This window comes from Aspergillus caelatus (genome assembly GCF_009193585.1).
Source record: "Aspergillus caelatus strain CBS 763.97 unplaced genomic scaffold BDV27scaffold_239, whole genome shotgun sequence".
NCBI classification, from domain to species: domain Eukaryota; kingdom Fungi; phylum Ascomycota; class Eurotiomycetes; order Eurotiales; family Aspergillaceae; genus Aspergillus; species Aspergillus caelatus.
Genome location: NW_022475502.1, coordinates 32067 through 56064, shown reverse-complemented (window position 1 = coordinate 56064; position 23998 = coordinate 32067). Strand labels below are relative to the sequence as shown.

Here is a 23998-nt window from a genome sequence, read left to right as displayed (position 1 = left end):
GTCACCGGGGGCCACACCTCTTTTTTTTCGCCCTTTTCATCTTCTGTATTCCCTTTTTGGTTTCTCCAACGGTATTGTATTTCTTTTGTGATTTGGTCAGTAGCAGCATAGTGATGGTTGGTTCGCCAGTGAATAGGCAATAATATAATGGAATGATGGTATAGTATATTCCACGAATGCGATAGACCTGGAGGGATCGTCCAGCTCCAATCCGATTGAGCGCCACCCTGTAGGGCCATGCATACTTGGCTTGCATAATATCACACCGGGATGGAGGCATAAGTGCGGAGACTCCAACCAGTCGCAAACAATGGATGGGATCTAAAAATACCGGGTTGGGGAGGAGGTTTCGTTTTTTTCGTGGCGGTCAATGCAGCCCACAACCAATGGTGGTGGCTGCCATCCGTTTGGCTTTTTTTCTTCTTTTTTTTTCTTTATGGGATACTTAATTTGAGTCTTTTAGATGCGTATGCCCCGTTGGATTGTAAACTGGCATCTCTGCGTACCTTAACGGCGAGTCTTGTTTTCTGCTTTGATAATGAGGGAGGCTGAAGGAATTAGGGTACGGTACGGTAATGCTTTGATGTTGGATGTATGGACGTATGGATGTATGTACATATGTACATAGTACACAAGTCCATACATACATACATACATACATAACATACAGTATGTATCTACTTTGTTTTCTACGATAAGAGCAATAGGTAGTTAACTAGTTACACTATGGTAAGTGTTATGTAAGTCCGTCATGAACGAAACTTCGGGTACCGCCCCTGAACCAAACTTCCTCAGCGACTGTACCTTGGATACCGGCGAGTAAGTGCAAAAAGTTGGATATAATAATAGTAAGGGCCACAAAACTGACAACCAGCATGAGGTGTGATTCGAGAAGAAGGCAGATGGAGAGGTAGAGAACGATTGCCAGTCAGGATACAGGGAAAGACCGTCCAAGTATCATCCTGTAACCAGACTAACAAACTAAAAGTTGGTTTAGTGCTGCCAAAATCACCAGCCGACTCGACCTTAAGCAACATGGTGCAGTTCGCCCTCGGATTTTCCCTTATCATTGGCGCTTAACCACCAGCCATTCAGTGTTCATTTCCCCTGCCTTGTGAGAGTTCTAGGGTTTAGTCCATAGGTAGTAAGAAGCTATCGATTTAGGATGATTTGGGGCTCTCCCCGTCACGCAAACCAGCCGAGGAAGGAAAATCTGATATTCGCGTCATAATATCAGAGAAAGCAATATAGTTGGCTGGTTGGGATTGAATTGATGGACTTGGTATATTAAATTAATTAATTAATTTTTGATTTATATTTATCATTTTTTTTTATTTTATTTTCTTTACTTGGAGTACCTTAAAATTCAGGTGAGCTATCGACTCAGGCAAAGCTCTCCCTTTACGTTGCCCCCTCCTCTATTCCCCCCTCTCGCTCTTCTTCCTTTCAAGTTTCTCCCTCTTCTTCCTCTTCTCCTCGAACTCTCTCCACACTCCCATTCGCTGTCTACCGCATTTGGTGGTCGTTCGGGTTAAACTTCACCTTCTTCACCTTCTTCACCTTCTTCACCTTCTTCACCTTCTCTTCTTCATAATTCTCAATTTTTTTTTTTCATATTATTTGGTTATCTTTATCCCATTTATCGATCCCATAGCGTCCTGTGATTCGCCGTGTTGAATATCGATCTATCTTCCCTCTGCGTTTTGTCCGATTTGCAGATACCCGTCCACGTTGCTTTTTCCACCGCCAACAACCCACCTCCTTATAACGCCCTGACCGTCGTCCATTTGACAGTTCGCCCGCCGCGCATCTCTCGTCGCCGCAATTGCCCCCTTTGCTTCCTTATATCGCAAATTCTGAAAGAATGGCGACCGGTCCCGCTACCCAATCTTTGAAGGTCAGCCCTCGCCAGCTCTCCCGTGGCTTATCTGTCGATCGACACACCGCGGCTAATAGACGACTATGTACAGTGTGTAGTCACTGGTGACGGTGCTGTTGGAAAAGTAAGTCAAAATCTCTCTATGGCGATTTCCGGCCATTTGTCAATTCCATCAGCTAATCTTGGGCCCAATTAGACATGTCTCCTGATCTCTTACACAACTAACGCTTTCCCTGGGGAGTATATACCGACCGTGTCCGTGGCCCCTCTGTTCCCTGTATCCATCTAAAACGAATTCGTGGTTGACCTGGACCCCAGATTTGACAACTACACGGCTAGTGTGATGGTAGATGGCCGACCGATTAGCCTAGGACTCTGGGATACTGCTGGGCAGGAAGATTATGACCGACTTCGCCCGTTGTCCTATCCGCAAACCGATGTCTTTCTCATCTGCTTCTCCATCGTCAGCCCTCCGTCGTTCGACAATGTCAAAGCTAAGGTGCTTACTCCCAAGCGATCCCTCATGGAAAATTCGCACCCGATGTCGATTGCGTCCAGCCTAACTAACCTCTATACAGTGGTTCCCAGAGATTGAACACCACGCCCCCAATGTCCCCATTATTCTGGTCGGGACGAAGCTCGACCTGAGAGACGACCGAGCGACGACAGACGCCCTTCGTCAACGAAAGATGGAACCTGTTTCCTATGAACAAGCCCTCGCCGTGGCCAAGGAAATCCGTGCACACAAGTACCTCGAATGTTCGGCTCTGACACAGCGTAATCTGAAGAGCGTCTTCGACGAAGCTATCCGGTAAGTCGACCCACGCCAACACAAGTTTCGGGGTTCTGAGGTTAACTTTCCTGGATCCAGTGCTGTTCTCAATCCACGACCCGCCACAAAGCCGAAGAAGAGCAAATGTTTGATTCTGTAGATCGATTCTTATAATTTCCTCCCGACTATAATATAAAGGACTAATACGGCGTCTGGGTTGTTGGGGAATTTATTCCCTATGATGACTATATCTTTCAATTATCTTGTTCCTTATTCACTGGCTGCATTTTTCCATCCTTGGCTCGATGCTACGATTTTGATGTTGTTTTGGGAGCCCAGATGCTCTGACCCCTCATCTCTTTACCCCTCCTTTAATTCAATATAAAGATGTAACACGCCATACAATATCATGCAATGATTGTCGCTTGATGGGGTTGTGACTTGCTTTCTCTCTCCAGTTGTTTCGGTACTTGTCTCGGGGGGAGTTGGTCTCCTAGAGGGATGTAGCGACAACCACAATGCATGCTGGGGGTGTAATTGCGATGGATGCATCTTAGCGAACGCTAGTCATTTGGAAATGGACGATTACGCATTCCAAGTCTTTCTTGCTTTTTCTTCTTTTCTTTTTTTTCATTCCTGTCTTACGCATTTCACCTAGTATCCGCCGGAAGAAAGAGAACGGAAAGGATATCTCTATAAACTGAACACAAGAACAAACACTTTTGACAGATCAACATGAGTCTACATGAAACTGAGAGCGGGTGTCACGGGGGAAAGAAGAAACTACGCCATGCGGCTTAATCGACTGGGGTGCACACCCGCATATTCATCAACGCCAGTTTCTTCAGCCTTGGTTTTCTTCTCCTTCTCCTGCTGGATAGACTTGGCGTTGCGCTGCCTCTCTTCGAAAAGCTTCTTGTTTTTCGCTTCGATCTTAGCTTTGCGGTTATCGTTGTTACCGCCACCACCAGCACTAATAGGAGGGTCAGTAAGGTGTACAGTAGACGGGAATTAGTACAGGACGGATACTCACGTCAATTCAACATTGATCCTCCGGGGAGGGTACTTCTTATCATCGAACATCGAGTGGTGATACAACTTGAGGCAGGTCTTCATGCGGTCGTAATTATCGAACTCAATGAAGCCGAACCCACGGCACTTGGTCGGCTTCTCCTTTTGAGTAGCAACACGTACTGAGACTGGGGCAATCTTTTCGAAATGGGCGGACAAGGACTCATGGTTGGCAGAGTAGGGAAGATTTCCTAGCCAAGCATATTAGGAATGATGGAATATTCATGGGGAGGGACTGGTCGAACGTACCGACAAAGCAAATGAACCGGGAGCCTTTCTGCTTCGGGGCGTCATTGTCAGCAGGTTCGGCTTGAGATTGCTGCCCGTTGGACTCCGGCTGCTGCTCTTGGGTCTCGGCCTTCTTCTTTTCCTTTCTGGCCTTCTTTTCCTGTTTCGCTTTCTCTTTCCGCTCTTTCTTCTCCTGGGCCTTCTTATCTGCCGTATCGTCACTCTCCTCGGTTGGCTTCTCATCCACATCCATTGCATCGGCGGTTTCCTGCTTCTTTTCCTCGGCACCGTTTACCTCCAGCGCATCCTCCTCGCTCTCATCCTTCTTCTCTTTCTTTTCTTTCTTCATCTTCTTTTCCTTTTTCTCTTTCTTGTCCTTCTTATCCTTCTTATCCTTCTTCTCTTTCTTCTCTTTCTTGTCCGATTTGGTCTGCTCCTCAGCACCGCTATCCTCCACCTTCACATCTTCCACAACGTCCTTCGACTTGCGCTTCTTCTCCTTTTTCTCCTCGCGCTTTGCCTTCTTTCCCTCGGGCTCAATGGCCTCCTCGGGGTTGTTTTCGACGATCTTGCGCTTCTTGTCGCCCATGTTGTTTATAATGGTCCCGCAAATTGGAATGAAAATAGGAAGGCGAACAAATAAGATGCAAATATATAGCCCCGATATATCAGCCACGTAAATAAATTAGAGAAGAAAGGAAACCCCGAAAAAATGTAAAGATAATAATGACGAAGAAAAAAAAGCCCGCATCAAAAGTTGGGCAAAATTGGTTTTTTTGCCGGGCGGAGATTGTTGGGCGGTGTAAGATCAAATGTGTTTGTTTCACATGTTCCTGAAATCGTGCCTCAGGCATTCAGCAAAGTAAAGTATACCAGAAGTATAGAGACGGAGACAGCCCCATGAGGACTCATAATGCTATCTTTCGATCAAAATCCAACTATATATATATATATCTGGATAGTCAAGTCTATGCTACACAAGATATAGCGCCAGCAAGGCATTGGTGGTAAACCATGAGGGTTATCTTCAATAACATCTTCCGCTAGAATATACACCTTGTTCGTAGTTATGTAGATGCACCTGTGATTCATGTGCTATCTTTCTCAGGAATGACCTTCGCCGTTAAAGGAGGAGCCGCTGCTAAGATAGTGCAACGTTATTTTCAGCAGGACAACAACCTGATATACTTCACATTCCTAATAACCAAAAGCTAATTCTCTCCGGAATCCCTAGCCCTAAAGGCCTCTTTCCATTCTCTCTTTCGAGGTACCCAAATTTCAAAAGAGCTTGTGTAGAAGCTTGATCAACAATAAGCATAGGACCAAGCCGGAACGTACAGTGGAATGCTTGATATTGAAGTAAAAGGCGAGGACATATCTTACATAGGCTTTATATACTTTGAAATACCCAATGACTAACCTACGTAGCCTTAGTCTACCTCTGCTCCCGACTCTTCCGATCAATAATCCAGCCTCGTCTAGCTATATTAAAGCGAGATGATTCCCAGTTAATCTACTTCACAGATGCTTAAGGGGTAAAATTCAGGTTTATTGTCAGCTTATGTCAGAACCGCCTCTGATATCATTTCTGCCCGTCAAATCCAATGAGACCTTGAACTAGTCGACAGCCGCTTTAGTGTAATCCTATGATAACCGTGTAGTAAGGAGACATTGGCACATAAGGCAGCATCCTCAAGCACAGAACAGCCTTGTTGATACAGATACAAACAGCCGGAATTCGCTCCTTTTCTTAACACGCATTTTAATCATCAGAAAAACGATATAAGTGACCTCAATCTGCCAAGATGGGATACATGAACCAGCCAAAATTCATGGAACTCTACACCTACGCCTTAGAGAGTGACTTTCAGAGTCCAGACGGCGAGCCAGCGGCATGGGATCCAGGACATCCCTTTCGCTGGGGTCAAGAACTTGATAAAATTCAACTCGGGGGGAATAGGGTCGTCCCTGTCCTTGAGTCCTGATGATCAATTCCTTGCGGTCGGAGTAGAAAAATACACCCACGTCTATTCTACGTTCACACGGGAACATGTGGAGACCCTGACGGGGTAGCTAGATGAGGTGTGGCAAGTGTTTTTCGCTCCTAGTAGGATCGAATGCAAACTATACACACTTGTCTCTTCTGCAGAAGGCTCGATCGTGGTCTGGGAGCTTGACAGGGACGGAAAGAATGTGTCTGCGGAGAAGAATGAAAACAGAGTAGATATCGGCACTCTTTCAGCCAAGGCAGCGGACACCGCTATATCCAAGCTTGTGGCTAATCACGGCTGGAAACTAGGTGGAGCAGGGACCAAGGCGATCGCGGAGGGCTTCAAGACAACTATAACTAGAGCCGTTGACATCCATGCCTTGAAGAACCAAATCACCTTAGACGGCAAACTTGCATTCGTATGGCGCACCTTTTAGCCCCGACGGGCAGAAAATGGTATATGTTACCCAGAATCACACTACTCAGAATGGGATGCGCGACGCAGAAACTCTCCCTTGCGTTAACATCTGGGATGGAGGTTAAATTTTGATAATCGACTGATGAGGAGATTTGCGAAAATTCAAGGAGTCAAGTTCATCGATGCCGGGAGAAAGTTGATGTATCGCTCTAGTGAGGGATTTACCGAAGTATATGGCTTTACAACCAACACGAAACAACAGTTTGCAAGGAGGCCTGAATGTCAGCTGGATAGGGCGAGCGCAGAAAGGCTGACGTTTATTCATGAAATTAAAATCCGTAGACGCAAAGATACTAACCCTTAATTCGCATGAATCTTCCACTATATTTCCCACGTGGATTATGTCGCTTTGCATCTCCGATGCCGAGAAGAGATGCATTCATAAATTGATGGATGCGGGGAAAGTGTCGATCATTCATCCCCATAAAATTGGCCGAGGACCACTTATTTTCTCCCAATGTTCAGCAACGCTCAGTCGCACTCCTGAAAATTCACTTTTGCAACTTGCTAGTACATTGCCAATTCTTCCATAGAATCGCAATGCGCCTCTTTGTAGGCCATTTCGTTCTTTCTTTTCTCCTTTTATTCCTCAATATTGGTTGCGTTTCGGCTGGAATCAACACATCGTGCTTGAAAGTGGTCACAGCGCTGGCCGCCCGCCCTGGGGATCTCTTTGCTAAATTCCAAGAGCACATCTGCGACCAAGGTTGTCGACCGACGGTCCCCCACTGGGACCTCTGGACGAGAAACAACTCCTTCCTCCCCGCAGTGCGGAGCGTAACGAAACGCTTAGAAGCGCCGCGACATGAAGAGGCGATGATTAAACTGGGAGACGACGCGGCGGAGATTATCAAGCGTCGTTGTGGTCCAATGCTGCATGGCAACGATCTTTGTTCGGACTCGGAGACCCTGGCGAACTTCGGGAATTGTTTCAAGACGAATTTCGTCCGGGCGGCGATAATGAATTTACCGACATTGTTGCCTATGGTTAGTGAGGAGGTCTGTCGGGAGCAGTATGAGTATCTTAAGACCGACAGGTTATGGGAGGAGATTATTCCGAACAATATGAGGGATTATGCCAGCGTGTGCCAAACTTTGGGAGATGGAGTGGCAGAGGCAGAGGAACAGGAAGGGGAGGAGGAGGAGCTCGACCATGGGATAGTGCATGAGGAATTATAGTCTATGAATGTATATATATATATATATATATATATATATAAGGCGATGTTTATATCAATACATGCTGCAAACGATGTTTTGGTATCACGGGATTAAGGCGCGGAGATTCCGCGGACATAATAAATGAAATCATTTAATTAGGGTCTAAACTTGTCAGCATCTCTTCCTCGTTCTCTTCCTCAACATATCCTCCCTGTTCCTTACTTTTCCTTATCCTTATCCATTGATCTCTTATAATGCTCTTGTTCCTGACTAATATTTACATGAGCGCACCATGATAACTCTGGTCTGATCAATATCTCTTTTTCCACCCCTCGACACCTTCGAATGGCGTCAATGACGTCGTTCGCCCGCGCACTGCGGTCCACCACTCCAACTGCGCACACGACCACCTGCTCTATCCTCCGATCGAATATACGTCCTCGCTCTCTTCCTCACTCCGTTTTCCTTCAGTCCACTCGATCTGTACACTCCGGTGCTTACCAGCCTTTCGTCCCGCCGTCCCCGAGCGAGCTAGGGAAACCGGCCCCCGCAAAGACCTATGATCGGTCCCGCAAATGGCTCCGACGCCTTGTCTATCTATCGCTAGCCACCGGCGTGGTCTATGCGATTGATACCCAGTTCTACGCATCATCCCTGACGAGAACAGCCCGAACTTTCACTTTAGGTTTAATTGTGGCTCTGGACTACAAGATCAACTTTCGACCAAATCCTCTCCTCGCCAAGTCCATCAACCATCTACACACTCGCAACGCCGAGAGACTGTCGGATTTGCTACGGCAGAATGGCGGCCTCTACCTTAAGATCGGTCAGGCAGTCGCCATGCAGTCGGCCATTCTGCCGCCCGAGTTCCAGAAGATGTTCTCGCGTATGTTCGACGATGCCCCGCAGAACGATTGGAAGGATGTGGAGAGGGTCATTCGTGAGGATTTTGGCAAGTCTCCGGAAGAAGTCTTTGGCGTATCGTTCGCAGGCGATCCCACTAAAGGTGTCATGGAGCGCAAGGCCAGAGCCAGTGCTAGTGTAGCGCAGGTTCATTGGGCTCGCTTGGCCGATGGAAGAGAGGTTGCGGTGAAGGTTCAGAAGCGAGAAATTGCACAGCAGATCCAATGGGATTTATGGGCGTTCAAGTAAATTTGTCCTTCCTTGTGAGCTGGCTTTGGCTACCTACTGACAAACGATAGGGTCGTGACCTGGGTCTATAGCCGTGTGTTCGATATTCCTTTTTATTCTTTGGTCCCCTATGTCAGCGAGCGCCTATTCCTGGAGACAGACTTCGAGAATGAAGCTGATAACTCGGAGCATATGGCCAGACTCGTTGCAGGCGAGTCACGGCTCCGAAATCGTGTCTACATTCCCAAGGTCTATCGTGAACTGAGCTCCAAGCGGGTCATGACCGCCGAATGGATCGAGGGCGTCCGCCTCTGGGATAAAGATGCCATCACACGCTCCTGGCGTGGTGGTTGGCGCCAGGGTAGCCCAGGGTGCCACGGGACTCCAATGGACTCCCCACGGTCCAACAGCACATCGACCAAGGTTCCCCGCAACCCGAATGCAACCCAGATCAAGCCGGAACGGGATCACTGGCGCGGATGGAATGGCCGCGGCGGACTCGGTCTCTCCCTGAAAGAGGTGATGACCACAATGATTGACCTGTTCTCAGCCCAGATGTTCCTCTGGGGGATTCTACACTGTGACCCGCACCCGGGCAATATCTTCGTTCGTCGCAAACCCTCTGGTCAACCAGAACTCGTCCTAATCGACCACGGCCTCTACATTCACATGGACTCAGACTTCCGACATCAATACGCCCGCTTCTGGAAAGCGCTCCTCACCTTTGACAACGCCACCATCCGCGACATCGTCAAACAATGGGGCGTCACAAACCCAGACATTTTCGCCTCCGTCACTCTCATGCGCCCCTACCAAGGCGGCGACCTCTCCACCCAGCAACACTTCGAAGGCCTCTCCAAGAAGGACCGCGCCCAGCTTCACTACGAAGCCCAACAAGCCGCTCGCAAGGGCATCCGCCAGATCCTCGGTGATGAAAGCAAATGGCCCAAGGAACTCATCTTCATCGGCCGCAACCTGCGCATCGTCCAAGCCAACAACCAATTCCTCGGCTCCCCCGTCAACCGCATCAAGATCACAGGTACCTGGGCATCCCGCGCCCTCGTCGAGTCTCCCGATCTACCTCTCAACGAGAAAATCCAGAACTACGGCCGCCACATCCTCTTCCGGCTCGTGCTCTTCACCAGCGATATTTACTTCTATTTCACGAAGATTAGACAGTTCCTGAGACTCGGTGGTGGGATGGAGGATTCGCTGGAGGCGCAGATGCAGAGTATGGCCAAGGATATGGGGGTTGATTTGCAGCAGAATGTGTTTGAGGGATAGGACCGCTCTTTACCTTCACTCAATGTATTATACTCCTACATATAGAGTCCTCACTCCAATTCTTACAGAAAACATAAATATATGATGAATCCTGCATGCATCGGCTCCGTATACATCAATACAAGTTTGACATATCACATTCTATCAAGTTAAAAAGACATATCTCATTCCTCATAGGTAGTGATCATCAAATATTACTAAGAAAATCTCAAGCTCGCTATGCACGAAACACAAGGATCCAACATGGGTACAGTATTCTCTTTAAAACTTACGAAATCACCCCGGAAAAGATTATACGCAAGGAAAAGTAAAAAGAAAAAAAAAAAAAAAAGAATCACAAGGGTATCTACCACGCCAACTAACAAACTAGCGAAATGAAAGCGATTGCCCCCACTACTCCCACCCGGAGAACCCAACAGGCTTCCACTCCTGGCCCGGATACGCCGTGCTGGACATCAGGATCTCTTCGCTGGAATCGTCGTCCGCCTGGACGGGTAACTCGACCGGGGCGTCGTTGTTGAGGACTCGGCCTTCGCCTCGCGTTGGGTGGATGTTTCCCGTGGATTGGGAGAGGGGGGCCATCGAGGGACGAGTAGCGGGGGTATCGCTGAGAGGAGGTTTTTCATCGTGGAGATTTTCTTGGGGTGGGCCCTTGACGTCCTCTTCGTAGGTGGGTAATCGACCGTTGCCGCATTGGAGGACGCCCTTGGTGGTCTGCTGGCGCCAGGCGAGGGCGTTGTCTGGGGGTCTGTCCTCGTCGGATTCGCCGGGGATAGTAAGTTTCCAGGGTCGTTCTTGGTCGCCGATGCGACTGGTACGAGGGTTTTGGCGGAAGATACCCAGGTGGTAGGCTGGGTCGGAGGTGTCGGTGCTGGGGATCTGTCTTTCTTCTGGGCGCGGGGCGAAGGTTTTCGGGCTGCGGGAGCGGATGTTTAAGTCTTGGGCGTAGGTTCTTTCCTCGGAACGGCCGCGGGAGGGTGGGGATTGTGGGGCAGGAACGCCGGGGGAGGCGACGGGGGATGCTCGTAGTGGGGATGTTAGACCGGGGGATGCGATCGGGGGTTGTTGATATGGGGGAGTTTGGGGGTTCGTGGATGGTCGGAAGAGCGGTGATTGAGGAGTGAGTCGACCGTTTCCGTTTCCACTGCCACTGTGTCGATGCCGGAAATAATCGGTCGGCGACGGAATGCGATTACTCGTGATGGTATTACTGTCCACGTCCTCGATGGTGATCTGCTGCGTCAAGGGGGTACCGGGTTCTTGAGGATCATTGAGCCGTGAGAAGGATTCTGGAGCGAAGTATCCCTCCGCGGGCGGGGGTTGACCCTGGAAGGAGTGGTTCTCGATATTCGATCGGGGCCGATCAAATTCGGCGGAGGGTAAGTGCGAGTGATCCGAGCTGGATGTGCGCTGTGATGAGACGGGATAAAGCCGGTCCATCGAATGGGCCTGACGCTGGATTTGCACCACCGGTGGAACGTGGGTTTCGGCCGCTCTTGATTTGGGCCGGGCATGTTCCGTTCGACGGTTGAAGAAGCCCTAATTGGAATATTAATATCACTGAATGGGTGAGCTTTAACAAGCCGCTTGGGTGAGTGAGCGAGTACGTGAGTGAGTGTGACACATACACTGATTTTGTCTAACGCCTTCCTGTGCGGCTGACCCGTCTTTACACCACCACCATGGGATTCAGAGCCCCGAGAAGGGCGACGAATTTTGTTGCCGACAACCTTCAACTTATCCATGGTCGATAAGGCAGTCTGCGCTGGCGCTTGCTTGGAGGCAGGCAGGGCGGGCGGGTTGGAGCAAGCATGATCGGTGGATTGGGAAGCATCGCGGGGTCTACTGCCTGGCAGAAGAGGTCGAAAGACACCGCTAAGTCGGCGCGAGGCATGTTCAGCCTCATCGCCTGGCCAGGGGCTCTTCGGCCTGCGCCCTCGATGATCGGGTCTAAGTATGCCGCCAAGACTTTGGTGCTGACCATCGCCCCCATCCGATAAGAATGACACTCGCGACGAGTTCGTCTGGCCTGGCGCAGTGGATTTTAGAACGTTAATTTACTTGGAAATTGTGGAGCAGCGTTTTATACTCACCGAGGACTTGACGCAATGGCCGTTGGGGGTCTCGATCAGCCTCGAGGGTGCCCAAGGATGAGACCGAGGGCACTGGTTGGAGTCGCACTGGCACGCTGGAGCCCCGCCGATGCTGACTCGGATCCAGCAGCAGTGTTGTTGCCTTATTATTATTATTATTATTATTATTAATGTCGCCATTCCTACGTTGGAGATCACTCGTTTTGGTTTCCATGACCGAGGAGTAAAACCGTTTCCCCATAGACGATGGGGCCCGAGTAGTCGTCGGTTCGCATTCGGGAGACGGTTCGTCGTACGCAGGCTGTGGCTGAACGTTATTTTGCTGGTCCATTGGATTGTCATCAATACTGTTAGCCTGCTCCGTCCACGCCAGGATTTTGTCGCCAATGTCGCGCTGGTCGCTTTTGTACTCGGGGATCAACAAAGGCGCGTCATTGATGGCCACCTGAATCGGGGTCATCGGGGGAGATTCATTCTTCTTCGACAAAGGCTTTCGGGGAGGACAATCCCTGCCAGGTTGCACGGGCGCTAATCGATGCGCCGAGGATGCACTATCGCCAGGCAACTCCCAATGCTTCTGGAATCCTGTTGGCGCAAAGACAACAGAGTCAGACATCTCCAATTCTGCCGTATCTCCAACCGTGCCTCGATAGGATACTGCATGACCTGACTGACCCGATCGCGAATCTGCATCACTGAAGCTGAGTGCAGCAGCAACTACTTCCTTGTCCAGATCCTGCGCCAGACCAGAACGGTGCCTATGGACGGAACATGGCTCAGGATCCGTGTGATATCCGGTGTCTGCTACCGCGCCCTCGACCGGTCTACGCGCCGAGACCGACGGGACTTGTTTGCGCTTGATGTCCAAACTCAACCGATTCACTTGGCTGTCTCGAACGCCCTTCATCACTGGGAGACTTCCAAAGTGGACCGTCCGTCGCTTGTCATGATCCTCTTCGGCTAGGTCTAGAGCAAGTTCTGAGAAAGAGAATTTTCTGCGATAACCCCGACTCGATTCAAACCCCTACAAATCACCATAACATTAGACGAGTTTAACCAGACGAGGGTATTAAGACCAAGAAAAATTCCAACCCCAATGTACAGACATCATTCATGTCACATTCTGAGTGCGGAGATATGTTCAATTACAGACATGGTATCAATAGGAACATAAACAAAACATCAAAGATCAAAAAGCATGCTGGCGCAGCGATGGATAATCCATAGGTCCCCACTCGCTCCCTGCACCGAGGAAACATGACATACCACCCACAATAAGAAAATTAAGGCTCTACCTTGTCTGACCCTCCACCTTTAAATTTACTCCTGCCCTTGGCAAACAGACCCTTGGCGGCTTCGCCAGCTTTGCCGCCGAAAACGCCAGCGGTGTGGAGGAACTCCTTCCCTCGTTGTTCCACATGCTGTTTATTCATCATGGAACCAAGATGGGTCGAAGAACGTCTAACATGGCCCGACCCGGACGACCCTTCCTGGTGAGACGACACGAGGTTCCCGAGAGACGGCAGCTTAGGGAATTTGGCCCGGGGCACAGGGTACTTGGACTCATCCGTTGTCTGTTTCAAACTTTGCTGCACGACATCCGCGTACTCGGGGTGGGCATGGATAGTAACCCGGAGCCAGTTATTTAGACCGGTATCGATCGTCATAAACTGTTCTCGGGTTTTGTTGAACGCTTGCACCCGTTCGTCGGACGTCTTCAACTCAAGGATATCACGGAAGCCAAGCAAGCTTGCTTCAATAGATGGCGACTGCGTTGGTGCATGTGCAGGCGCAGGTGCTACGGTGTCCTGGTTTGCAACTGCTGGGGAGTAGGCATCTCCAACGGTTTGGGCATTGACAACTTCTGGAAGATATCGACCCGAAACGATGCTGTTGTTGTCAGTGGCAGACGGGGGTATAATGGTCAGCTTGGGCTTCTCAGGCACATGATCACGTCCAGCCTCATCATGTGTCTCAACTGGTGGCGGAGCCACAGTGTCGGACTGGGGCTCGGGCTGGGGCTGAACACTGTTCTCATCAACCACAGGAAATTGTCCGGGGATCGGCCCTACTGGAGGGGATTGGACATCTGTCGCGGGCGCAGGCTGTTCCTCAGAGGAGGCAGACTCCCAAGAGAATCGCCTCTTCAACTTAGGGGTTATGTCTTGTTGCGGGGCTGCATTAGGTGCAGAAGTAGACGTCTGCAGTGGACTAGTGGAGTATAAATCCTGGGACTCATTCTGCGAGGGGTTGTACCCAAGGACGGGTTTAAACTCCTCTTGAGGACTGGCACTATTTGTTTCGTTCCAGTATCGCTCGTATTCGCTCGGAATGAGACTATCCTGCCGACTCGTTTGAGGCCTGGATCTGTCTTGTGGGTCCGCTTCCTCAGATGGAGTGTTCTCTCGGCTCAAAGAACGAATGATCTCCTTCCTTAATCGGTCACTCTCGGTGTCTTGCGGTGAATTTTCCGTACTTAAGGAGGGAACGATGGCGGGAATGGAGTTTTCAGGGGGAGACATGTTACCACTGATTTTCAGCGGTGCAGGTCGATCTTCTGCGGCGGCTGTGGTAGTTGGTTGCACGGTGGCTTGCTGATATGTTGGTGTGGACTGGTCCTGAGGTGAATCAGATGGAAGGCCCGACGACATCTCTGCTAATGATTCGGGAGCAATGGTATCGTTATTGGTGACTACTGGTCTTCTCAAAGGACTGTTATCTGGACTGGGAACACTCAAATCACGGCGATGACCAGGCTTAAAGCCTCTCGGTGGGGTTGAACTCTCCGGCTCTTCCTCAATCGTTGGCGTCTTCTCGCTTGTGCCACGAGGAGGAATGATCGGGCTTATTACCGACGTGCTATTGCTATCCGACCGTGTAATACTATCGATGGTAGTGCTCGGTGTCTCCGGAACGTCGAAAGCTTGATTAACCACCGACCGGAATCCGACGGAGGGGTTATGGTGTAACTGAGGTTCTTGCTGCTGTGGTTCTGCGGGTTGGTCTTTCTGAGCGTCAGACGAAGGTGCGGCCGTGAAATCTGCGCCGAATCCTGAGAGACGCCTGACATCCGGGAGCCCAATAATAGGGACATCATTCTGAGGTCTTGAAGGAACATTCTGGTTCTCGGGTTGCTTGCCTTTCGCTTCCTGTTCTGCCGGGCTAGTTACAGGTACTGGCTCAGTGGAGGACCGACTCAGGCTTGGAGGGTTCCCTGGCCCCGCTGTCTGCTCGCGTAACCGGCTATAGATGTGGGCCGGGCGTAGAGGGAGGTTGTGATCCTGTTCTTCTGCGTTGCGGTCGGCTGACCGACTACGGCTATCTGCCGCAGGGCCGGTACCTAGCGTCATTACCTGGTCCATTGACCGAGAGCGATCCATTCCAAGAGCCCAGGGCTTAGGTATGTTTCTGGAAGCTAAACTCGGGAGATCCCCGGTGCTTTGATTTAAAGGTTGTTGTTGCTGCGGTAGAGGAGGGGTTGGGTCCTCGTCGTATTCGTCGTACTCATCGTCACCCCAGTCATTGCCATCGTAAGAAATCTTCTTCGCTTCAACCCAGCGCTTCGTCTTCGCGCGATTCACGTTCGTTTTGAACGATATGGGTGTGCCGCCACGTGGTTGGGGCGACAAAGGGTTATCGGCGCCGGGAGAATCCCTAAAGATGCAAAGAAGCCTGATCAGCATAATCCCAAGGCTCCGAGAATGCATCCACCTGCATAGACTTACACCGGCTCGTAGGGGTTCTGAAATGGGCGAGCCATTATATAGGAGGGTCAGGTCGCCTGAACCAAATGGACCGCATCAACACAAATGCGCGTTCACTCGATGTGTGAAGCTGCCAAGATCTGATATGACTTGCGATATAATATTTGGCACCAGCAGAGTGGTAAAGCTGCGAGGATGGAGCGAGAGAGAAGAAGCAAGTAACAAGATGAGTGGTACAAGCGATGACGTGTGTGCGCCGGCTCAGCTGCGGGCAGGCGATTGGGGGCGTCTGACGTGTTCGAAATATATTCTTAGACCAATCCAAAAGAAAACAATCGTCGTATCGTGTGTGTTCGTTACCAAAATGAGTGAGCTGCTGCGGACGTGCCCCTGAAGGTAATCTCAAGTATTCGCCTGCCTAAAGCGAATAGATAGCGATGACTGTGGCTGGTAAGGCACCGATTGTGGCGGGTACATCACGTGGCACTTGCCGCCCGCGCCTTGCCCATTTTCGGATAGACGACGAATTCCCCGGGATTGCGAGGTACGTCTTCGGCCATTCTCTCTGCGACATCTCACCGAACCCCGTTCTCTCGGAGACTAACGATCTCTGCAAGTGCAATGATATGACACTCCCATAACGCTCCTACACCGCTTGTATCACCTCCTTTCCGCTCATTTTCACCCCCTGTCACTGTTGCCTTGTGGCTTTGACGAGCGGACACGTCTACAGTTGCCTCCTTATCGATTAGGTCAACCCCGTATAATCGCATAACCCATTACCTTAGATCCCCGGGTCCGCTTACCTACCCCCTCGAACTATCACCCGCACTCCACCTCACTATACGCTGCTAGCGAAATGACCGGCCCATCGATTCAGGATCGCACCGGCGAGTTCCACGCCATTCTGGGGCAAGCCCAGAAACGGGTGGCCACCACCAAAGTTGGGTCCCAGCGACAGGCGCTTCTATCGGATTCACAAAAGAGACAAGCCAATGGGTCCGCAAATGGAGGCGCGCAACCTGGCAGGAGATCTGAGTTTGCCAGGAAGGCAGTTGAGATTGGACGGGGTATCACTGCGACAACGGCAAAGTTGCAGAGGCTGGCTGAATGTGAGTAGGTGCTCTAGGGTGGATAAGCAAGATGTCTAACTGAGACCTCTAGTGGCCAAACGAAAGACGCTTTTCGATGACAAGCCGGTGGAGATCTCGGAATTGACATATGTCATCAAGCAAGATCTCGCTTCCTTGAACCAACAGATCGCCTCTTTACAAGCGCTCACGCTCTCCCAACATCCGAAATCGAACCGGTCAAAAGCGGACCAGGAAGGAGAGCATAATGATAATGTATGTACACGGCATCGACGGAATCCAACGCGAGCGGGTGATGCTAAGAATACTAGGTCGTGGTTATGCTGCAAGGCAAACTGGCGGATGTCGGAGCAAACTTCAAAGAAGTCCTCGAGGTTCGAACGAAGAACATCCAAGCGTCGCGCTCCAGGACAGAGAACTTTGTTTCGTCGGTATCCTCGAAATCGCAGGCGGCATTAGACACGCAACGGTCGGACTCTCCGCTGTACACCTCCGGCAGGAGGACTCCTCAACCGGGTGGCTCTTCCGACCTGTTGACTCTGGAACCTTCGAATCCGTCGCCTCTCGGACGGCCGTCTATGCATTCCGACCAACAATTGCTGGTGATGGAAGAAGCGCAAACGAGCAACTCTTACATCCAAGCACGCGGTGAAGCTATTGACGCGATCGAACGTACAATCAATGAACTGGGCGGCATCTTCGGCCAACTGGCGCAGATGGTCAGCGAGCAGTCCGAAATGATCCAACGGATAGATGCCAACACTGAGGACGTTGTGGATAATGTTCAAGGCGCACAGCGCGAACTAATGAAGTACTGGACCCGAGTATCTGGGAACCGATGGCTGATTGCTAAGATGTTCGGAGTCTTAATGGTGCGTGGCTTTCTCAGCCTCTTCAACTATGCTCCAATGCTAACCTGTAGTAGATTTTCTTCCTTCTCTGGGTATTGATATCAGGATAGAAATACCCCCCCCTTTCTTACTAATGTATTGTATTAATACGTATACTTTCCTTCTTGCTGTGCATGAACGAGTTATGCATGTCCCTTTTGAATATCATCAGCCTTCTTTCTTTTCCAGGCATGGCTAGATCTCATGTTCTCTTTATGTCTTTATTTCTTTATTTTCTCTCTCTCTCTCTCTTTTTTTTTTTTTTTCTCAAGATGAAACCCCAATCTAATCCTACAAATATCCAAGATCCAGTTGTAGATCATTTCCTTCATGAACAAGCAAAAAGAAAAAGTAGAAATTTTTTTTTTTTTTTCTCATTTCGCCTCGGTTGCTACAGGTAAATATTGTTGAATTTATTCATAGATCCATGCTGGCCTCTGATGTCTAGGCGTCGTTGATATGGACCAATTACATACTTTCTTGCCCCAGGCTGCCTCTTCTTTTTTATGATATAGAACACCACAATATCACGTCCAAGATCATACACACACACACACACACACACACACACACACACACAATGGTATATATTGTAGACCAAAAAGAAAAAGGAAAAGATCACTCCTCACAAAACTCACACCTCAAAGCAACCCCGGACCCATGCAAAACAGGCACCACCTCCTCACACTCATGAGGAATAGCCCCCCGCCGACAAATCTCCCTCTGCGCCGCCTCAAACCACACCTCGCTTAACTTCGGCGGCGTGAGCACCCCCGAGGCAACGAACTCCTCCCAATCCCGACGCATCTGCCACATGAACTCCATCCGGTTCGTCCACGTCGGCGAGTGGCCGCTCGTACCAGCAGCAGCCACCTTGACAGACTCATCCGTCGCAGCCGCGACGAAGAACTCCATGATCCGCTCCAGGGTGGAGGTGGTCAGGAGAAGACCGAGCCAGGCCTCGGTAGAAGCGGAAGTGATGTCAGGGGCCATGAGGCGGCGGACGGAAGAGCAGAGGAGGTGCATTGCGTGGTGGGTTGAGAGGAGGGTTTGGGTGTTGTTGAAGGGAGGTTGTTGGAGGATGGATTGCTGAGATTTGAGGGATTGATGCTGTGGGTTAGTAGATCTAGTTGAGGATTGCGGTTCCGAGGCGTGCGTTTCGAGGAAGAAAATGATGTATGCTCTGTTTTCTAATTATCAATTGGACAATGACTTCTCAGGAATATTGGATACGACAACATACACAGGAGATAAGAGACGGGATTGGAGGAGTCCGACGCCTTTACTATAGACGACCTCTTTTTCGGTCTTCGAGGACCACCACGAGGAGTCTTTCTGGAGGTGCTGATGGATTACGTTCTCGGCTAGGTAGTACGATAGCTTGATGCATGTCTTCCAGCAGCGCGTTAGGTCGGCTAGATAGCCGAATGAGTATTCGGGGAGGTCATCCCCGACCCCAGTCGAGGTGTACTGGGGTGGTGGCGGGGGGAATAGACTGGAGATGAAGGTTAGGTCATCTCCGACTGAGGGGACGAGCTCATGGCCCGTCTCTGTGATATACTGATATGGCTGGGTCCGGTGATGGAGGTAGGCCTGGGAGATTGCATATTCAAGACGAGAGACTCTGCCGCGCAGTATGCGACAAGAGAGCAGGAGGGAATAGATATCTTGTAGCTCGCATTGTGCGAGGACCTCCACCAGAATGTTGTCTGGGAGTCTTCTCCAGATTGATGGCTTCTGGGTGCTGGCACTACTGGGGATTTGGTTAGTCATTGGTCTGGGTTTGTCGCTGTTGTGCACACTTACATAGTCGACCGTCTTCGTAGCTTTGCGGAGTTTTTGGCTCTATGTATGATACTTCGAACCCTTTCAAGGACTGGGAGGCTCATGATTTATTCCCCCATGGAGGCATAGTGATTGAAATCTCGTTATGTTGATTGTTTCAGGTTTTCAGGGTTGGTAAGTTTAAATAAGTTTAGTTATTGGCCCAATGGGTGGTGATTATTCAGCTTAGGTACCAACAGGTTGGGAAATTAATGTAACTTACGGTTCCAAGTTTCTAAGCGTCCACTTAAGGTTGGATCGGACCAAATTAGTAGCTGCACACGAGACCCTGCTGGCTGCGTCTAGATTTCGTAATGAAAAAGAGATCCGGTAGATCATTCCTGGTTTTAGCATTACCTAAATCGTCATGAGAAAAGAGTTTAAATACACATCTCACACGAACCCTTTCTGCAACATACGGCACTTTATTTACATAGCTCTGGGGTGACTATTATGACCCAAGCTTCACAAGTCTTTCGCTAGGGGTTCCCGCGTATTCTCATGGCGAGTAAAACAGATATTGGAGAGAGCCCTGTGGAGACGTCTTAGGGCTCCTAGATATGCGGGATATGTGATGTCATTGAATGGGGGACGTGTGTTGTAGTCGGTGGTGGTTTGGGGAAGAATAGACGGAGGAGGAGGACATAATGGGCTGCATGCTTTTTGGGTCTTGCGAAAACCCAATATGATTATTCAGCAAGCATCTGTCGAGAATAATTCACTGTTTGTGAATTCTAGCTGGAAATTCTCCAGAAGATCATCCCACTGGCTCCAATCTAAGGGGCTGAGGTCAAACTTGTTAAGGGGATCAAACATCCCAACGTTACCGGGGGTGGTGATATCTTGCGTAGTTCGTCCTTGTGAGGTCCCTGATTCTGACATACTGGGTTCAGACCTCGGCTGATGAGATGAAGCGCCTCTCTCCGATCTTTCAGACAATACCGAAACGATATGAGGACGGGGCAACAGAGAGCGATTTCGTCGAGTACGCTCCTCAGAATGGGACTTCCAAGCTTTCAAAATCAGCCCCTGCATTGCAATGTCAAGAGGGGTTTTGGGCCTGTTTCTCATCTGGTCATAATGCCGACTGTATATACTGTCAATGAGGACCCACGATATCTTAGTTTCTTCTTCATCGATGCGGGTCTGGAGCTCATATAGTGCATAAATCAACGCATCCCACGGGATGTGGTTGTCCACGTGCCACAGATATCGTTCTATGATCTCGTTGCTCTGACAATCCTCGAATCCTTCCATGATTTGCACGCACGTGGAGAAGACGAAATCCCTTTCGGCTAGTGATACATGGCCTTTCTCGCCATACTGGCGGGGATGATGTGCGGAGAATCTCATTTGGCATACCACAGTCACCATAAGTCTAGCCGACATGTAATGCAATGGAATGGATTTATCGCAATATTGCAGGAATTTCGTTTCGAACGCGCGGTTCAGCTCATTGATTGCTTGATCTTTCGCTTCGTACGACAGCGAGGAAGAGGCCAAAAAGCCTCGACCTCCATGGGAGTCTCCACCGGCCTTGGACCAGCGCCTCATCCATTCACCAAATTCATTCCGTGCAAGGACAAACATCATTTCCGTTGCGCCATTATGTTCGCGAGGCGGATCCGTCATGCGTGGGTCAAGCTCACTGTCATTTATGTTTGATGGGGGTAGGACGTCAACAGAGAAATACGGGAGCTGCGAAGTGATGCCAGAACTTTGTGCCGTAGTGGCATCTAATATTGAGAGCTGTCGCCAAAGACGGCGGCGCATTTCAGTTTCGAAAATTGATAATCCAAGCTCAGATCCATCTCGATGGAGTCCAATCCGCTGAGCCATTCGCACCGCAACGCCACATAAGGACCAAATAGACTGCGAGTCAGAGGACGCACGCAGGGAAAGCTTGTCGGACAAAGTTAGCGGTAAGATCACAGCGTATCAGGGAGAGACTTACCAAGTACAAAACATATGCCTGGAGAACTACGGTTTTTGACGTACGTAAAATGCCAGCCTTGGTAAAAGCCAAACGAGCTCCGCGTCGGGATCTTGAGAGTAAAACAGCTTTGCTCTCTTTGTAAGTATTTTGTACATCTTCTTCCTTCAGTGAAACCAATGCGATACAGTATATAGAGAACATCAATGCCTCAAACTCCTTCGAGACTGTGTCTAAGCTGCCGCTGGCTTCTAGAAGCTGTTGCTGGACGGTTGGACCGTGCAGTATCTTGATCAATGGATTGACATTTTCAAGGAAAGTTTGCCAAAGTTTGAAGATGTGTAGCGGAGAGGGATGAAATTCACTCAGGCTTTTCTTCCCTGTTCCGCCCATGATTAAGGAGGTTTCACCATCCGCTTCCTGGACAGAACGATTTGAATCGTTGTCGGACATGTCCCGTAACACATCCTCCGCCGGAGGAAGCTAGACACAGAGTTAGATTGCATTACGAGGAAGTTAGGTAGGGAATCCTGACCTCGCCTCTGACGCTAGTCCAAACATTACTATTTTACCAGTTAGCCATTTGTGAATCGCTGTTCATTGCAAGGTAGCTCAACCTGTCCAGATAGATGGATTTCCCGTCGCCTGTAAGCAGCATCCCTTGCTCAGCCCTTGAAGCACTGGGGAAAGCATTGTGTGTGGTTGCTGGATGGTCTATGTTGCGGATACGAGCTGACGCGGCGGTGTCTTGTCTAATAGGACTCTGGTAGGAGAAGCCGCTTTGTCGGCGATCCTCCTCCGAGCGCTGCCTCTTGCGGCGGCGCGGAGGGATATGAGTAGGGAAAACACATTCAACTCCGCGTTTGATACAAGCAGAACAAGGATCATTACGATCACACCTGACCTTTCTTCGCGCACAGACCATGCAGGAAGGGTTCTTAGGGGTTTGGTAGCTAACAGTCATCGGACTCTGCTCAACGACCACTGAAAGGCGGTCGTTGAGATCTGCCATGGCTAATGCGTACCCTGGATGGATACAGTACACCCCATTTATATTTGACTAATTAACCGAAGATAATGGATTTGCAAGGCGTCGTAGTAGATGGAGATACACATCCTTGCAGATGCAGAGTGAAAGTCGGAAGGCGGAGCCAAAGTCGGTCCGAATTATTCTCTTGTTTTTGCCGGCTAGCAACTACTTCCGAATTAGGCAATTCCCTAGCCCTGAGTTGCGATGCAATTCCTGTGCACATCAATCTGGCAAAGAAGCAGAGACACAGTAGTTGTTCTCTCTCAATCTAGTCATATACAACCATCGTTCCTATCGCTTTGCGACCGCAATGCTGCCGCTTTTTTGTGTGCTTCCCTGGCGACAGGTGATTGATCAATAGAGAGATCGAATGTATCTACCTACCTACTAGTATACATGTACAGTACGTCTTGATTTTTGACAAGTACGAGCCAAAAATGTTGAAATCCACTTATTGGATCAATGAGGTTGACAAGTTGAATAGATATAAAAACGTACGACTCACATTATCTATACCCAAAATGGTTTTTTTCGTACAATTGTGATCTACCGACTTTTTTTCGTTGCAGCTATAGATACAACCACGTCTTGACGAGCTCGGGCATAGTTGAGTCTTATAAGAATGCATAAATATCCGACCAAGAGCACTCAAACCGTTGAATGATCTATCATTGGCATTTCAGCCTGATTTTGGTGCCCTCAGCCCCGGTCTGGGTTTCCCCTTTTGGGGCGTTCACAGAGCCGGGCATGCAGCATTTCTCACCCCTCGCATGCAAGCGATGGCCAACCCCAAAAAGGGTTTGAGAGCCGAGAATCCTCCAGTCCAGAGTTGTTTCATCTTCGTTTAACCTTGAACTGTTGCACGTGAAGAAATAATTAAGGATTTCAAGGGTTGAAAGTGCAAGGGCACAAAGAAACCTACGAAGGAACTGTCTCAGCGATTCTTACAATGCTCCGATAGCACAAACTTTTTTTTTTCTTTCCTTGAACAGTGATTGCCCCAAGAGTTTATATGTAGCACATTATCGTATTGCGCAATTTCTAGTTCAACTAGAGATGGCAGTGCTGCAAGTTTCTGTACGGTGACTTGGATATATCATTACTAACCCTGCGAGTGTGACGAGGATGAATACGCCGCCTTAACCAGGATAAAAGAAGTCGTCTTGGTCCAAGAAGAAAGCGCATACAGACACGATCACTTCTGGGCAAGCCGTCATATGTGGCTTGGATGAGAAATACTTTGTCTCATCTTGCATACGACGGCCATTTACTGAGGACCTCTCGTCAAGTTGGCCAATGGTAGGATTTATCAGCAAGATACAGAAGGAAGCGCCGAGAAATAGCAAGCGTCACACTTGTCTGGGCTAGAGAAATAGTTCATAGGAGCGATAAGCATACACTATTCGTGATTCTTGTGTGGGAGGGGATAGCGGGGATGG

The 23998-nt window shown here is 49.6% G+C and overlaps 9 protein-coding genes across 9 annotated transcripts; 5 read left to right on the top strand and 4 right to left on the bottom strand.

The window, feature by feature from the left end:
* Positions 1–1172: 1172 nt before the first annotated feature.
* racA (putative Rho GTPase Rac) lies at positions 1173–2911 on the top strand. The gene is made up of 6 exons (XM_032076719.1): positions 1173–1897; positions 1971–2003; positions 2076–2134; positions 2198–2378; positions 2458–2690; positions 2751–2911. Exons 1-6 carry the CDS (start codon positions 1865–1867, stop codon positions 2809–2811), a joined length of 600 nt encoding a protein of 199 aa, XP_031922982.1. The 5' UTR covers positions 1173–1864; the 3' UTR covers positions 2812–2911.
* A 407-nt stretch (positions 2912–3318) lies between these two features.
* BDV27DRAFT_47828 (RNA-binding protein) lies at positions 3319–4657 on the bottom strand. The gene is made up of 3 exons (XM_032076720.1): positions 3972–4657; positions 3685–3913; positions 3319–3624 (listed from the first exon to the last, which is right to left on the bottom strand). The coding sequence occupies exons 1-3, from the start codon at positions 4537–4539 to the stop codon at positions 3435–3437; spliced, it is 987 nt and encodes a 328-aa protein (XP_031922981.1). The 5' UTR covers positions 4540–4657; the 3' UTR covers positions 3319–3434.
* A 1098-nt stretch (positions 4658–5755) lies between these two features.
* On the top strand, positions 5756–6377 carry BDV27DRAFT_162200 (uncharacterized protein; the record flags this gene model as incomplete). The annotated part of the gene is made up of 2 exons (XM_032073354.1): positions 5756–5873; positions 6028–6377. The coding sequence occupies 2 exons, from the start codon at positions 5756–5758 to the stop codon at positions 6375–6377; spliced, it is 468 nt and encodes a 155-aa protein (XP_031922980.1).
* Positions 6378–6958: 581 nt separating this feature from the next.
* Positions 6959–7597, top strand: BDV27DRAFT_162199 (uncharacterized protein; the record flags this gene model as incomplete). Its single annotated transcript, XM_032073353.1, has 1 exon — positions 6959–7597. The coding sequence occupies one exon, from the start codon at positions 6959–6961 to the stop codon at positions 7595–7597; it is 639 nt and encodes a 212-aa protein (XP_031922979.1).
* A 184-nt stretch (positions 7598–7781) lies between these two features.
* On the top strand, positions 7782–10094 carry BDV27DRAFT_135400 (ABC1 kinase family protein). The gene is made up of 2 exons (XM_032068530.1): positions 7782–8727; positions 8782–10094. Exons 1-2 carry the CDS (start codon positions 7925–7927, stop codon positions 9992–9994), a joined length of 2016 nt encoding a protein of 671 aa, XP_031922978.1. The 5' UTR covers positions 7782–7924; the 3' UTR covers positions 9995–10094.
* Positions 10095–13182: 3088 nt separating this feature from the next.
* Positions 13183–16186, bottom strand: BDV27DRAFT_47763 (uncharacterized protein). Its single transcript, XM_032076718.1, has one exon. It carries the CDS (start codon positions 15792–15794, stop codon positions 13371–13373), a length of 2424 nt encoding a protein of 807 aa, XP_031922977.1. The 5' UTR covers positions 15795–16186; the 3' UTR covers positions 13183–13370.
* Positions 16187–16346: 160 nt separating this feature from the next.
* Positions 16347–18038, top strand: BDV27DRAFT_135396 (t-SNARE syntaxin). Its single transcript, XM_032068529.1, has 4 exons — positions 16347–16903; positions 16956–17137; positions 17194–17754; positions 17808–18038. The coding sequence occupies exons 1-4, from the start codon at positions 16651–16653 to the stop codon at positions 17841–17843; spliced, it is 1032 nt and encodes a 343-aa protein (XP_031922976.1). The 5' UTR covers positions 16347–16650; the 3' UTR covers positions 17844–18038.
* Positions 18039–18315: 277 nt separating this feature from the next.
* On the bottom strand, positions 18316–19848 carry BDV27DRAFT_135395 (uncharacterized protein). The gene is made up of 4 exons (XM_032068528.1): positions 19820–19848; positions 19579–19759; positions 19016–19525; positions 18316–18955 (listed from the first exon to the last, which is right to left on the bottom strand). Exons 2-4 carry the CDS (start codon positions 19659–19661, stop codon positions 18391–18393), a joined length of 1158 nt encoding a protein of 385 aa, XP_031922975.1. The 5' UTR covers positions 19662–19759; positions 19820–19848; the 3' UTR covers positions 18316–18390.
* Positions 19849–19942: 94 nt separating this feature from the next.
* Positions 19943–22624, bottom strand: BDV27DRAFT_135394 (transcription factor domain-containing protein). Its single transcript, XM_032068527.1, has 4 exons — positions 22147–22624; positions 22065–22092; positions 21551–22012; positions 19943–21498 (listed from the first exon to the last, which is right to left on the bottom strand). The coding sequence occupies exons 1-4, from the start codon at positions 22539–22541 to the stop codon at positions 20290–20292; spliced, it is 2094 nt and encodes a 697-aa protein (XP_031922974.1). The 5' UTR covers positions 22542–22624; the 3' UTR covers positions 19943–20289.
* Positions 22625–23998: the final 1374 nt, after the last annotated feature.